Source organism: Cucurbita pepo, chromosome LG01 (assembly GCF_002806865.2).
Source record: "Cucurbita pepo subsp. pepo cultivar mu-cu-16 chromosome LG01, ASM280686v2, whole genome shotgun sequence".
Taxonomy (NCBI): Eukaryota; Viridiplantae; Streptophyta; class Magnoliopsida; order Cucurbitales; family Cucurbitaceae; genus Cucurbita; species Cucurbita pepo.
The window spans coordinates 2,405,393-2,421,577 of NC_036638.1; the positions used below are offsets into that span (position 1 = coordinate 2,405,393).

General features: G+C 36.1%; 1 protein-coding gene across 3 annotated transcripts; it reads left to right on the top strand.

Moving 5' to 3' along the window:
- The first annotated feature begins 4,989 nt into the window (after nt 1-4,989).
- Nucleotides 4,990-15,740, top strand: LOC111793998 (homeobox protein HAT3.1). 3 transcript variants are annotated; one of them, XM_023676096.1, is made up of 9 exons: nt 4,990-5,262; nt 5,456-6,775; nt 9,878-10,043; nt 10,168-10,291; nt 10,378-10,490; nt 10,572-11,180; nt 12,184-12,507; nt 14,823-14,912; nt 14,995-15,740. In XM_023676096.1, the coding sequence occupies exons 2-9, from the start codon at nt 5,925-5,927 to the stop codon at nt 15,430-15,432; spliced, it is 2,715 nt and encodes a 904-aa protein (XP_023531864.1). In that variant the 5' UTR covers nt 4,990-5,262; nt 5,456-5,924; the 3' UTR covers nt 15,433-15,740. The 3 variants fall into 3 exon arrangements, with proteins under 3 accessions (XP_023531864.1, XP_023531880.1, XP_023531873.1); XM_023676112.1 differs by having other exon boundaries at nt 5,007-5,262; nt 5,415-6,775; XM_023676105.1 differs by lacking the exons at nt 4,990-5,262; nt 5,456-6,775 and adding an exon at nt 7,865-9,184.
- The last annotated feature ends 445 nt before the right edge of the window (nt 15,741-16,185 follow it).

The window sequence follows — 16,185 nt, forward strand, 5'->3', positions numbered from 1 at the left end:
TTTAACGTAATCTTGATTAAAAATGGGTAATTTGCAATTAAAAAAAGAAAGCGGGAGGACAAAAGCGTAAATATTGTAAAAGAAAGGACTGAAAAATAAATAAAAATTAGACCCTAAAAGTGGACAATATCATACCATTGTGGAGAGTCGTGCTCATCTAGCAAACCCTAAAAGTGGACAATATCATACCATTGTGGAGAGTCGTGCTCATCTAACAGACCCTAAAAGTGGATAATATCATACCATTGTGGAGAGTCATGTTCATCTAACAGACCCTACATAACAGGCAAAAACAAACAATATCTGCTAGTGATGAGTTTAGGGTCTTACAGAATAACATCATACTTTTTAAGCCGAATACACAGGTAAAACAGTATAAGAAGATAGATTAGTTATAAGTATTAAGCGCGTTGGTGTCGGTGGCGGTGTGAGTGTGAGTGTGATATTGTTTAAAAGAGAGAATAATTAGCTATTGACTTTAGAAGACAAAAAGGAAGTAAACAAATGCATTGGTTTCTAATAATTTGGTATTGAAGTTGTGGAAAGAGTTATAAAGGTAAAGAAAGAGAGCATGGTTGGATACATTCAATTTGGAAAACTAAGTCCAAATGTTTCCCAAATTGAATGATTTTAGGTAATGGAAGTAGAAATCTTTGCTTGCTGGTTTGGCATCATTAACACTTCTTAAAGCTATTTCAAAAGCCTTCATTGTCGGCATCATTTGGATGCATGTCCTTTTCAATGCCAAACATTTTACTTTCTTTCTTATTTATCTTTCCCTTTGCTCCTCGTCTTCGCTCGAGATTTCATGGGTCGTTATAAACGTCNTTCAATAATACATCCAAATCCATGATGCCTTTTCCCCACCCCTTTTGTTTTTTTGGTAACATTATTAAAATAAAAATAAAAATAATTGCTAAATACTATTATTATTGGGATATATGTGAGACCCACTAAAAAAGATATTAAAAAAATATGTAAACATTTTCTGTGGTCCAAAAAAGCAAATAAAAATAAAAGTGAAAAAGGCATGTCCAAAACAAATCTCACTTTCCTTGTCCCCTTCGTCTTCCCCTCCTACATACACACCTAACTTTCCTTTATAATTAAATTAATAATATTATGGTCCACAATGTTTTCTTTTTATTTTATTTTATTTTAATTTCCATTAATAAATGGAACAAAATAATTTAACTTTTATTCATATTTTTTCGACTTTTTGTGGGCCCCACAATACTTTGTAATATATATTTTAACTAATTGAACCGGAATTATTAATTATTAATTATTAGAGTAATAAATAATATTTTAAAAATAAATAGAGGTCAACAACAAATGGGGACTACAAACAACTTGGTTAGGTTTAATTATTTATTAAGGAAGTACACAAACACAGAGAATGTTTTTTTTTTTTTTTTTTAAAAAAAATTAATTTTTTGCAATAAAATAATTTGTACGAAAAAAAATATTTTTATAATTAACATGTGGGTCACAAAGCAATTTTTTTTTTTTTAAATTACAAATAAATTAACCGACTTTTCATTTTAATTTACAAAATTAGCCTTGCACATGAATTGCCCCCATCATTAATTAGCTTGTATTAAGGCTAATTAAATGGCCATGTTGTGGCCAAGGGCTACTTACATTATTTATTATTTTATATGATTTAATTAATTTAATGATTATTTTATAATTTAATAATATAAATAATAATTTAAGCTTAATTTAGTAGATAAAGTACCGTTTTTAACGTAATCTTGATTAAAAATGGGTAATTTGCAATTAAAAAAAGAAAGCGGGAGGACAAAAGCGTAAATATTGTAAAAGAAAGGACTGAAAAATAAATAAAAATAATATATTAGAGGATTGGAAGAGTGGTAGAAACGTGGGGGGATGAGGAAGGTAGGAGGAAGGTGAAAAATAATTGCAATTTACAATTTTGCCCCCACAAGTTTTTCAAGTAAATAATAATAATAAATAAATAATAAATAATTTGCACGTGAAAGAATTCCTCGCTAGCCACTCTCGTGGACTGTCCTTTTTTTTTTTTTTTTTTTTTTTTTTTTTTTTTTTTNTATTAACATATTTATTTTCACCCACAAAAGAAAAAAAAAGACAAATGCTTAAGAATATCTAGGGTTTAAGGTTGACTTATATGGGTCTTGTTCGTTATTAACGTTTTTAGATTCAATTCCATAAATACATGTTGTGTACGAGATGAGTTCGTGTACTATGATTCAAATATTTTCGTTGGACCATTGAACTAGAATTCATAAGTTGTGTCTTTGATTCATATAAAGCTAAGAGAATATGAGTTTGTGTATTGGTAGTGGGTTTGAGCGGTTATAAATGGTATTAGATCCAGACACTGGAGGGTGTGTTAGCAAGCACGTTGGCTTCCAAGAGGGTGGATTGTGAGATCCCACATTGGTTGGAGAGGAAAATGAAATATTTCTTACAAGAGTGAGATCCCACATCGTGAGGCTGACGACTGTGTTGGATGATGAAAGTCCATAATTTAGGGAATGATCATGGGTTTATAATCAAAGAATACTCTCTTTATTGGAATGAGGCCTTTTGGGAAAGCCCAAAGCAAAGCCATGAGAGCTTATACTCAAAGTGAACAATATAAAGAAAAAGGAGTCAAGTCTTGATTAAGGGGAGGCGTACTTTGTTCAAGGGAATGAGAATACTTTCTCTATTGGAATGAGATCTTTTGGGGAAGCCCAAAGCAAAACCATGAGAGCTTACACTCAAAATGGACAATATCATACCATCGTGGAGAGTCGTGCTCATCTAAGAGACCCTAAAAGTGGACAATATCATACCATTGTGGAGAGTCGTGCTCATCTAGCAGACCCTAAAAGTGGATAATATCATACCATTGTGGAGAGTCATGTTCATCTAACAGACCCTACATAACAGGCAAAAACAAACAATATCTGCTAGTGATGAGTTTAGGGTCTTACAGAATAACATCATACTTTTTAAGCCGAATACACAGGTAAAACAGTATAAGAAGATAGATTAGTTATAAGTATTAAGCGCGTTGGTGTCGGTGGCGGTGTGAGTGTGAGTGTGATATTGTTTAAAAGAGAGAATAATTAGCTATTGACTTTAGAAGACAAAAAGGAAGTAAACAAATGCATTGGTTTCTAATAATTTGGTATTGAAGTTGTGGAAAGAGTTATAAAGGTAAAGAAAGAGAGCATGGTTGGATACATTCAATTTGGAAAACTAAGTCCAAATGTTTCCCAAATTGAATGATTTTAGGTAATGGAAGTAGAAATCTTTGCTTGCTGGTTTGGCATCATTAACACTTCTTAAAGCTATTTCAAAAGCCTTCATTGTCGGCATCATTTGGATGCATGTCCTTTTCAATGCCAAACATTTTACTTTCTTTCTTATTTATCTTTCCCTTTGCTCCTCGTCTTCGCTCGAGATTTCATGGGTCGTTATAAACGTCAAATAAATGAAAGACTGTTCGAGATGTTGTTTAGGGTTACTTTGTTAGTCGAGCTACAAACAAAAGAGGAACGGTTCGAGAAGTTATTTAGGGTTACTCTGTTAATCGAGCTACGAACAAAAGAGAAACGGTTCGAGAAGTTATTTAGGGTTACTCTGTTAATCGAGTTACGAACAAAAGAGGAATGGTTCGAGAAGTTATTTAGGGTTACTCTTTTAATCGAGCTACGAACAAAAGAGGAACGGTTCGAGAAGTTATTTAGGGTTACTCTTTTAATCGACCTACGAACAAAAGAGGAACGGTTCGAGAAGTTATTTAGGGTTACTCTTTTAATCGAGCTACGAACAAAAGAGAAACGGTTAGATAAGTTATTTAGGGTTACTCTTTTAATCGAGCTACGAACAAAAGAGAAATGGTTCGAGAAGTTATTTAGGGTTACTTTGTTAATCGTGCTACGAACAAAAGAGGAATGGTTCGAGAAGTTATTTAGGGTTACTCTTTTGATCGAGCTACGAACAAAAGAGGAACGGTTGGAGAAGTTATTTAGGGTTACTCTTTTAATCGAGCTACGAACAAAAGAGAAATGGTTCGAGAAGTTATTTAGGGTTACTCTGTTATTTGAGCTACGAACAAAAGAGGAATGGTTCAAGAAGTTATTTAGGGTTACTCTGTTATTCGAGCTACGAGTAAAAGAGGAATGGTTCGAGAAGTTATTTAGGGTTACTCTTTAATTGAGCTACGAACAAAATAGAAACGGTTCGAGAAGTTATTTAGGGTTACTTTGTTAATCGTGCTACGAACAAAAGAGGAACGGTTCGAGAAGTTATTTAGGGTTACTCTGTTAATCGAGCTACGAACAAAAGAGGAATGGTTCGAGAAGTTATTTAGGGTTACTCTTTTAATTGAGCTACGAACAAAAGAGAAACGGTTTGAGAAGTTATTTAGGGTTACTTTGTTAATCGTGCTACGAACAAAAGAGGAATGGTTCGAGAAGTTATTTAGGGTTACTCTTTTAATTGAACTACTCGTCTTGTCTTCTTCTGAAAATGATTAGGGTATCCTCCACAATCTCTTAAACTTGAAATTCTCACCAAAAGCTTTACCATTCACGTTATTTATACTTGTAGGCTTGTGTCATGGCACGTAGCCGACGATGCCCTTTGGAGGACGATTATGTTGCGAGCTTATGCAATGATGCATGCTTCTTTCTTGCATTGTAAAAGATACTGATGTGAGATCCCACATCGGTTGAGGAGAAGAACGAAACATTCTTTATAAGGGTGTGAAAACCTCTCCCTAAAAGCGTTTTAAAAACTTTGAGGGGAACTCGAAAGGAAAAACCTAAAGAGAACAATGTCTACTACTAACGGTGGGTTGGGTTGAGTTGTTACAACTGACTTCAAGCTAGTTTAGTGTCATATTGAACTGGCCTAAGGCCCATAGAAAGAAATGGTGGGCCCAAAGTCCAGGTAAATAAAAGATGGGCCAAGATATGGAGAATGGAGCCCAGAACCAGAGGGTGCTCGCGCAATATGAGCGGCGGTAGCGGAACGGAGACGGTGCGCGTGGAGGCTGGGCAAGAAATTCAGATAGAAACGGTGGCCCAGATTTGGAGGACTTCGAGACTGAGACGAAGCCGCTGTATTCTTTCTTCGCGCTGAGAAGAAGAACAAGAACCACCGCCACCATCGCCAAAAAATCTTACTCGTCTCACTAAACTCCCTTGACAACCGCCAACAAGATCCAAAACCGCCTTCTTTCACGGGCAATACTATCCTCTTTTTCACCAACACTAGGTACCTCTTTCCAGTAGTTTTTTTTTTTTTTTTTTTCCAAAAAATCTAAAAAAAAAAATTAATAAAAAAGGAGGGAGATTAGTGGATGTGATTCTCCAGTGTGCCCATGCAAAAGATTTTATTATCTGTCATTAGTATCCTTTATCCCTCAGGATGGCTGATGGTGGTAACCATGGTGTCTCTCCTGTGCCAGATAATCAAGACTGATAAATGTCCGTGGAGAAGCTCTTTGAAGAGAGTGCTTGAGGTTGTCCATATACGTGTGTAGATAAATCTTTGTGGTGCAAAGGAAGAAAACTCCCATTCCCTGGCAGTTGCAGAAGTTGATAAAATTAACTCCAGTGCAGCATCCTGCTAATGAGAATTCGAAAACGGTATCAGGAAAGTAAGAAAAAAAGTCATAGTGGACAATTGAAACAACGTTCCAAAGTTGTCATTAGGAACTTTCAATAATTGTGTATTAATTTCATTCAAACATCTTCGGCCAAGCACTTCGAAAATGATTGATTAGGAATAGGCTACTTAGTTGCCAGAAGTGGTAAGCAAGAGTGTATATTATCTTAGTGGTTGATTCTTTAGTCTTAAAGTCTGAGCAACCTCTAGTTGAAGTAAGCAGGAATAGGAGTAGTCAAGGAGATAAGTTGGTATTCTTAGGGGACAATATGGAAGAAAGAGATGAATATACAGAATCAAGAACTATTAATAAATCTGCAGCCGTACAAGAAGCCAAGGCCAGTGTTGAAGTTGAAGTGCTAACTAGTCTTGCAAATGAGCAAATGCATTCAGCTCCTAACTATCTGGAATTGGGAACAATTCGAGACTGGACCAGTAAAACTGGCAGTCCAGATGAAGAAAAACCAGGGGTCAAACAGAATATGGAGGAAGATAGGAGGGAACTTGGTTTGGGAGAAGCCCACAGTGGATTACCAGAAAAAAGCAGTCAGACTATCTCTAAACTTGCTGATAATGATCAAGGTGAAGCTGGCAATTTATTATCCAGCGATAAAGATACTGAAAATTTAATATTACCTATTGAAGTTGAGACAACGGCTCTTCTTAATGAGTGCTTGGAACCTCCAACTGAAGATGACAACAAAAATTATATCGAACAGGCGAACCCTCCTATAGAAGATTCAATCCAAAATACTTATATAAAAAATTTAAATATGGTCCCCGATAATTCTCCAGAGTTGGGTTGCAAGGATAAGAGAGTTTTAAAATCAAAAAAGAAAAATTATATCTTAAGGTCCCTTGTAAGTAGTGACAGAGTTTTGCGTTCAAGGACCCAAGATAAAGCTAAAGCTCCTGAACCAAGTAATGACTTGAGTAATGTGACTGCTGGAGAGGAGGGAAAAGGGAAGAAGAAGAAGAAGAATAGAAAGATAAAGGGAAAGGGAGCAAGAGTTGATGAGTTTTCATCAATCAGGAATCATTTGAGATATTTAGTGAACCGCATCAAATATGAACAGAGCCTGATTGAAGCTTATTCTAGCGAAGGCTGGAAAGGGTTCAGGTATGTATTTTCACATTTAATCGGTCTTACATTGACTGCGTCCTGATACTTTTTTGTATTACTTTGTTTCTGTGATTTTGATAGATGGTCATTTTCTCATTGCGTACACTCCACTGATTCCACTGATTTCTGTTTGTATGGCATCTAGTATTATTTCCAGCGCATTGTGAATGCTAATTGAGAAAACAAAGAATACAAAAACAAAGGTTGGATAGTAAATCTCCTCAATANTGATTGATTCCTGCTAAAAGGAAAATGAAGTTTCCGAGGCTAATGCATTGCTTTGTTCTTCTATTCAAATGCTTAGCTCGTTAATTGCATTTGTTTCTTTACTTTCCTTTTTCATGCTTCAGTGTTTTCTTAGCTTAATCGGCGGAGAAATAAGCGTAATGATTGCTGGAGTTTTACTTCAATTGTAGCTAGAAGAGTTTTACTTACTGCCCTTCTATCTGGAACAATTTTATTGCTACAATCTCGATTTCGTAAACTCGAGCTTCATTCTTTGCCCCTTGGAAGTTTATTTCCACGTAATTGAAGTCCAATAGGAGCTCGGACGTATATATTTCGGAGGTAGGAGTTGGAGTACCGGCCAACCTGAGCTGAGCTTATGGTTAGGCATTTGTTACTCCCCTCGACCCTCACCCGCGCTTTTGTGCAATGTAATATTTTTTAATAATGGGTTTCAATTTTTTAGGAGTTGGAGTGTACGAAATTTCGTGTTAGGATTACGCTTGTGTTAATATGCTTGTTCTGTTTTTCAATTACAGACCCACTAAATGTTTTAACCCTTGAACATCTTTTGGTCTTTGTTTTAAGTGTTGGTTTTTAAAGCCACAGTTCATGGGGTTTACGATTATTTTTATGGTGATATCTTCCAATTTCATTGCCACAACATCGATAGTACAGAAGGAGGTGCTTGCAAAGTTGCTCAGACTCTCATGTAACATACTTTTGTATCCAATCTTGATTGAAAAATTCCTATAACTAATTTTAGCTAAAATCAAAGTGGACTTAAAAACCCAAATCTGCCCCCCCCNTTATCCCTCAGGATGGCTGATGGTGGTAACCATGGTGTCTCTCCTGTGCCAGATAATCAAGACTGATAAATGTCCGTGGAGAAGCTCTTTGAAGAGAGTGCTTGAGGTTGTCCATATACGTGTGTAGATAAATCTTTGTGGTGCAAAGGAAGAAAACTCCCATTCCCTGGCAGTTGCAGAAGTTGATAAAATTAACTCCAGTGCAGCATCCTGCTAATGAGAATTCGAAAACGGTATCAGGAAAGTAAGAAAAAAAGTCATAGTGGACAATTGAAACAACGTTCCAAAGTTGTCATTAGGAACTTTCAATAATTGTGTATTAATTTCATTCAAACATCTTCGGCCAAGCACTTCGAAAATGATTGATTAGGAATAGGCTACTTAGTTGCCAGAAGTGGTAAGCAAGAGTGTATATTATCTTAGTGGTTGATTCTTTAGTCTTAAAGTCTGAGCAACCTCTAGTTGAAGTAAGCAGGAATAGGAGTAGTCAAGGAGATAAGTTGGTATTCTTAGGGGACAATATGGAAGAAAGAGATGAATATACAGAATCAAGAACTATTAATAAATCTGCAGCCGTACAAGAAGCCAAGGCCAGTGTTGAAGTTGAAGTGCTAACTAGTCTTGCAAATGAGCAAATGCATTCAGCTCCTAACTATCTGGAATTGGGAACAATTCGAGACTGGACCAGTAAAACTGGCAGTCCAGATGAAGAAAAACCAGGGGTCAAACAGAATATGGAGGAAGATAGGAGGGAACTTGGTTTGGGAGAAGCCCACAGTGGATTACCAGAAAAAAGCAGTCAGACTATCTCTAAACTTGCTGATAATGATCAAGGTGAAGCTGGCAATTTATTATCCAGCGATAAAGATACTGAAAATTTAATATTACCTATTGAAGTTGAGACAACGGCTCTTCTTAATGAGTGCTTGGAACCTCCAACTGAAGATGACAACAAAAATTATATCGAACAGGCGAACCCTCCTATAGAAGATTCAATCCAAAATACTTATATAAAAAATTTAAATATGGTCCCCGATAATTCTCCAGAGTTGGGTTGCAAGGATAAGAGAGTTTTAAAATCAAAAAAGAAAAATTATATCTTAAGGTCCCTTGTAAGTAGTGACAGAGTTTTGCGTTCAAGGACCCAAGATAAAGCTAAAGCTCCTGAACCAAGTAATGACTTGAGTAATGTGACTGCTGGAGAGGAGGGAAAAGGGAAGAAGAAGAAGAAGAATAGAAAGATAAAGGGAAAGGGAGCAAGAGTTGATGAGTTTTCATCAATCAGGAATCATTTGAGATATTTAGTGAACCGCATCAAATATGAACAGAGCCTGATTGAAGCTTATTCTAGCGAAGGCTGGAAAGGGTTCAGGTATGTATTTTCACATTTAATCGGTCTTACATTGACTGCGTCCTGATACTTTTTTGTATTACTTTGTTTCTGTGATTTTGATAGATGGTCATTTTCTCATTGCGTACACTCCACTGATTCCACTGATTTCTGTTTGTATGGCATCTAGTATTATTTCCAGCGCATTGTGAATGCTAATTGAGAAAACAAAGAATACAAAAACAAAGGTTGGATAGTAAATCTCCTCAATAAAGCAATTGAACACAAATTAAAAGCTCGCAGGTCCCTACTCCATGGTTTAGAATGGATCTAATTAAACGCTTGTTAAAGGTTTACAGAGTGACTAGGTCTTGGATTTAGTACCCTTGTTTATTGTTTCATTTTTAGCTGCGATTACTTGCAAGTGCTCACCTGTATTATTCGATGCTTTCAAGATTTATGACATTAACCAAGCCAGGCTTCTAGAATTCCTAACTTACAGATGATTCTAATGATAATAAACCTAGAAGTTAGTTATATCCATTGTTAATTCATTCTGATACGAAGTGGATAGCAATTTCTATGCACCATATGTTCAGATCAATATTGAAGTTTTAATTTGATCTTTGTTTCAGTCATCAATGTTTCCTACTATTACTTATCTATTCATTTCATATATCATATGGGTCTTAATGAAATGCATGGCGTCTACTAATCATCACTATAACCATGCAGCTCAGATAAATTGAAGCCTGAAAAGGAACTTCAACGTGCATCAAATGAAATAATGCGACGCAAATTGAAAATAAGAGATCTATTTCAACGTATTGATGCACTCTGTTCTGAAGGAAGGTTTTCTGAAGCTTTATTCGATTCTGAAGGCCAGATAGATAGTGAGGATGTAGGGGGATATTGTCTTAAGATTAATTTTGACTAGATGTTATCTTTTGATTCATTATTCCTAAATTTTGCCTCTGTTGCATCTACTTTTCGTGATAAATTGTGAACTTCTGACCTTGTATCAGATATTCTGTGGAAAATGTGGATCCAAGGAACTGTCCCTTGAGAATGACATCATACTATGTGACGGTGTCTGTGATCGTGGGTTCCACCAGTTCTGTTTAGAACCACCTTTGCTAAACTCAGACAGTAATATTCTCACTACCAACTAGAAATTAGAAGGTCATTTTGTTTCCAGTAACTTTTCATTCACGCTCCCTCGTTTCCTCTCACAGTCCCACCAGATGACGAGGGATGGCTATGCCCTGGATGTGATTGCAAAGATGATTGCATTGATCTTCTTAATGAATTTCAAGGATCAAATCTTTCTATTACTGATGGTTGGGAGGTAATTATAATTTTCCAACATATGCTCAAAAGGTGCTTTTGGTTGGTTGTTATTTTATTATATTCTTCTAACTCTGTGCAGAAAGTCTTTCCCGAGGCAGCGGCAGCAGCAGCTGGCCGGAGTTCTGATCACACCATGAGTCTCCCTTCAGATGATTCTGATGATGGTGATTATGATCCTGATGTTCCAGATGCTATTGACCAGGATGGTGAATCGAGTTCTGATCACTCAAGCTCTGATCAATCAAGTTCTGATCTATCAAGTTCTGATAAATCTGGGTATGCTTCTGCTTCTGCTTCTGAGGAATTGGAGGCTCCACCCAATGATGACCAGTACTTGGGTCTCCCTTCAGATGACTCGGAGGATGATGATTATGATCCTGGTGCTCCAGTGCGTGATGAAGGTGTTGGACAGGAAAGTTCAAGTTCTGACTTTACATCTGATTCTGAGGATCTAGCTGCACTTGTCAATAACGGGTCGTCTAAAGATGATAACATAGCGTCTTCTCCATTAAATAATACTGTGCCTGTAAGAAACTCTAATGGGCAAAGTTCTGGACGCGGTCCTAACAAGAGTGCACAACATAACAAGTTATCAAGTCTAGTAGGGTCAGGTCCTGACGAGGGTGGTCTTGAACTAGTTTCGGGAAGAAGACATGTGGAGCGATTGGATTACAAGAAGCTTCATGATGTGAGTATTCTCTTATAAATCATATTACACTATATTCTTATAGAATAAAATTTTATATTTCTATTTGCCAGTTTATTCTTTAAAGTATATGGACGACTCTCTCTCAAACATAGTTGACTGGCCACGTGCAATGTTATATTAAGAATATAACATTGCACATGGGAATTCAAAACTTTGATTGGAAGGTTACTAGTGTCTTAATCACAGGCTCATATTAACATTCTTACCTCGATTATTTTCAGTGTGCACTACTTGAGATTTTCGTTGTGGTAGAATGATATTCCTTCAAATTTTTGGTACTTCATCGAGTTCACTTTCAAATTTTACAATTTAGACCGCAAATTTTCAGAAATAGGTCAAAATATTCTGTGCCAAATGTTTTTTGTTAGCTAAGAAATGAGAAGTTGACCAAGACACTTATAAATTTAAACTTATTATATTAGTTAAAACTTTTATGTGGTGCTACAAAATTTCCTTGTAGCCAAAAAATTAATATACATCAACTCCAAAACAATTAACTTAAAAAAAAAATCCTAAATGAGCATAAATTGAACACCAAAGCTTGAATTTCTTCTGAATGTTGTCATGATTAATAGGGCAAAATACACTTTCTGTTCAAAAGTTTGGGGCTGGTATCTATTTGGTCGTTGAAGTTTCAAGATATTCATGGGAGCACGTTCCATGTGTTTTGCTAGACTGTAGAATATAAAATCAGTAGAAAAGTTTCTCATTCTTGAGAATTATCTTTCAATTACTTTTTTCTTTTTTCTTCATCAAAAAGATAAAATAAAATGGAAAAATTTTCAAGTTGCATTGTCCCCGTAAAATGTGTTTATGTAGCCTTGGTACATGTTCTGTGTCTTGTGTGGATAAATTGAATGTACTTATGCATCAAATGTTTTATAAGATGAATCTAGATATTTAACATGGCTCTTGCTTGGTTAGACTAAATGGTTAATGAGTTTCTATTCCTTTATACTATTTCCCTATTACATTATTGAAGGAGACATTCGGGAATGTTCCTACCGACTCGAGCGATGACACATATGGCAGTGATTCTATAGATTCAAGTGATGACAGAGGTCGTGGTAGGAGTACAAGGAAGGGAAGTCCTAAAAACCCGGTTCCTGCATTGTCAAGAAATGGAACTGATGATTTGAAAAATATAAAAACTAAATGCAGTTCTAAGAGAACTCGTCAAAAGCCAGCTGCTGAAAATATGGATAATTCTGTGACAAAAACACCTGAAGGCACTTTGAAATCTAGTTCTTCTGTTAGACGAACCACTTCGTCATCACATAGAAGGCTCAGTCAACCTACATTGGAGGTAATTCTTCTTCTTCTTAGTTCTTTTTTCTTTGCAGCTCTGTTTTGGTTCCAAAACATTATCCTTAACAAGATGTTATTTTCTTGTACCGTTTTGTTTGAGCTGGGATTTCCTTTTTCATTCATGTATCTATTTTTTTCCCCCCTTTTTTCTTCCCTTTTATTGGGTGGGGTTGGGAAATGAGGTTTTATTTGAAGATTTTTCTATTGATCCCTTCTGCAACCTTATTAAGAATGCATACTGATGCCTAAAGAGTCAGATGAACTCAATATTGGAGTTACATAATGTCAGCCATGTGATCTATTATATTTTGTTGTTTCAAATTTTCTTATCAAAATACATTTGTCATTCTTAAAATTGACTCTGAATCCAGTCGAGTGGTCTCAATAATAGTTGAGACACTCATTCAAAGCAGTTTTCTTCTGTCTTTCTGTCGTTATTCCTCTCTAAGAAAATTAAAATGAAATTCAAACTGAATCCTACGTTATGAATTCATACTCTCATTAAGCCAGTTATATAAAAGAAATTGAAATGTTATTCCCTTTTGTATTTGTAACCACAATTTTACGAATACTTTTTTAGCATTTTAACTCTTTATGTTCCCTGGATTCTTCTCTTCTTTTTTCTTGCAACTGCCAGTCACAATTTTGAGCTATTTATTGAGCAAATATTCTTGGTGTCAACTCGGATACTTTATTATGAGGGCTTACACTCCTCTTCAAGATAACCATTTAAGAATGCTTTCTTCACCTCAAAGTGATTCAATTGATTAGCGGCAGTAGATAACAAAATCTCAACAGTATTAAGCTTCGCAACAGATGCAAACATTTCTGTTGTGCAATTCCATAGATGTGTATATGAACAAAATCTCAACAGTATTAAGCTTCGCAACAGATGCAAACATTTCTGTTGTGCAATTCCATAGATGTGTATATGCTTTGGTCACATTTTCTTGCTCTTGGGTCTAACTTGCTAGCACCCCTATTAGTACATCCAAATATTTCTAGAGCCATGGAGTTTTTAACCAAGATTGTGGAGCACTTGAACGGTGTTCTAAAATTCAAGACCCTAGATGGCATTCTATTGATCAGGTTTGTAGAGTGTAAATTGCTTCACCTGAATGATATTTGGGTATGTTCATATAAAACATGAGGGCTCTAGCTACCTGTTACAAGTGCTTATTTGTCATTCCAACCCTACGATTTTGTTGGGGGTGTATTACGACTTGAACTTTGTTGGACTATCTCCCCTTTTCCTCAAAGAAATCCCCTAGATTTTGGCATTGAACTGGGTGTGAACCATATGATGAAATCTTTTGATTTTTTTTTAAACTTCTGATTTTTCTTTTGACAAGTATACCTAGCTTACTCTAGTATGATCATTTATCATAGGTATGAACCCTTTTTACCATGACATGTTTAACCCTATACCCCATATATGTGAATGAATTAAATTAAATGGTTGTGATACTTGATATGGACGAGGATTATATGTGCTTCAATGATGCTTGACAAGGGCACAAATTCACACTGGACAATAGATGGATCTTTATTTGAAATATATTTGGAAACACCTTCTATGAACAAAAAAAGAAGAAAGAAAAGGATATCTTAATCTAAAATGCCATAAATAAATCTCATCATTACTAAAGATAGAAGTTGTTTGAAGACACGAATTTCTTGGTGCTTCTTTGTTAGAACTTGACTCCTTATATAAATAGGATTTAGGGACCCTTGCTCTCCCTAGCACTTCCAATCATCCCCCTGAGACCGGTTCCTGAAATCACGAAGACAGGATGAAAAATTAGCCTGGCATGAATGTCTTTTGTGAATTTGCCTATGGATATGAGGTTATAAGACAACCTTGGAGCATGCAAAACATTAGATAGACCAAAAACAATGAGATTCTAATGTTACCAAATACCGACTATGGGTGTGGACTAAGACTCACCTGCTATTCTTACGTTTTTATTTCCTGCCCCAGGTTTATAGGAATAGAACAGGCTAGACTACTGGTCATATTATCAGAAGCCCCTGAATCTTTTAAAGAAATTTTTTTGTTGATAACAAATGGAAGAAAGAGTGGAAGAAGACAACAAAGACGCAATGTATTTTTCTATTTTTTGGCGAACGAGCATGGAGTTTCATGATTGGATGGATTGAGTAACTTCAGGATCTTTTTCCATTTATTCTGGAGTGAACTGAGTCGTACATATGATTTGATTTGATGTTCTTGAGGATCTTTTCACATATCAGTATTGTTAAAAATGAAATTAATGCCATTTCTTGTTCCTAATGTTGTTGCAAATGTTCCAGAGACTCCTTGCATCATTCCAAGAAAATCAGTATCCTGAACGAGCTACAAAGGAGAGTTTGGCACGAGAACTAGGGCTCAGTCTGAAGCAGGTTATGCATTGGGTTCCTTGGGAAGTTCTAGCTAATAACATTTTATTCTACTGCAAGGCTCAATTGTTTATTACATTGTCAGGTTAGTAAATGGTTTGAGAATACACGTTGGAGCACACGCCATCCCTCCAGTGAAGCTAATAAAGCAAGGAGTGCTTCAAGAATGGGCACTCAATCATCTCAGACAAGTAGAAAACCTCCCAAGCCTGAGCAAGAATCTGGTGCATGTTTCAGAGACACCTGTAGCAATGGTGCTCAGCATCAAGAATCACCAAAGGCAATTAGTGTTGTGGCCCCATGTCAGAGTGGGGTTACAGGGGATGACAAATCAGCGAATCAGAGAACTAAAAGGCCAGAATCTACTGCTACAAAATCCAGAAAACGGAAGGGCAGGTCAGATCAAGTGGCATCCCGTTCAAAGGACAGAAAGAAATCACGAAAGCCTCCAGCTAAGTCATCAAAGGTTGATGAAATTCAAACAGCTGATAAGGTTAAGAAGAGGAGGAGGAAATCCATGTAGATTCTGAAGTTTTGATCGATCCTGGAAAATTATTCGGCTATTTATCCTCTTCCAAGAACCACATTAGATCAGATGCTGGTGAAGGGAGGTAATTCCAATTGTTTGTAGTTCTTTGCGGTCACATTAAAATTCCTCTTTCTAATCACTTTCACATAAATCCTTGTCTGAGTAACGTAAATGTAGAGCTTGTTGTTAGATATTTATATGCATTTTCAAACGAATGCTCTCATCAGACCCTTGTCTTGATGTGTGTTAAACAATCAATGTTTAGCTATCCATTTAGTAGCAGAGATTGTTCTGTTAAACAACTTGACTTTGTTCAGTTTGAGGTCACATGTAAAAACATTGCCATTTTAGCTGGCAGTAGTAGTCTTGCTTCAATGCTCTGCAGGGTCGTCTTGAACAAGATTGTTACGAGGCACCCTTCAGCCTCGGAGTATCCTTTCTCGACAACGTGAAGCTTTGCAGCGATAGATCACTTATGAATGTAACATTGCTCTTCGCTCTTCGTTCTTCGATCCAGCACTTTTCAAACAATTGAATTCAATTTCATCATGCTTAGTGAAATGTTTTGCAATTAATCTTGTAATGAAATGTGAAGCTAGGTTCTGCAAAATCGAAATGTAGTTCTTTTACACATCGAAAGTACTCATATCTACTGCATTTGGGTCCTATGTTTATCAGTTTTGAACAAGTAAAAATGTTGTCAACAACTTGAATTAGCACGGTATCCTCATCCATATCGATCGAGCT

Excerpts from the sequence above, each read along its gene's own strand:
- LOC111793998 (XM_023676096.1), top strand. The coding sequence starts at position 5,925 with ATGGAAGAAAGAGATGAATATACAGAATCAAGAACTATTAATAAATCT. Across the intron at positions 10,292-10,377 it reads ACCTTTGCTAAACTCAGACA|TCCCACCAGATGACGAGGGA; the intron begins GTAATATTCTCA and ends TTCCTCTCACAG. Across the intron at positions 11,181-12,183 it reads ATTACAAGAAGCTTCATGAT|GAGACATTCGGGAATGTTCC; the intron begins GTGAGTATTCTC and ends ACATTATTGAAG.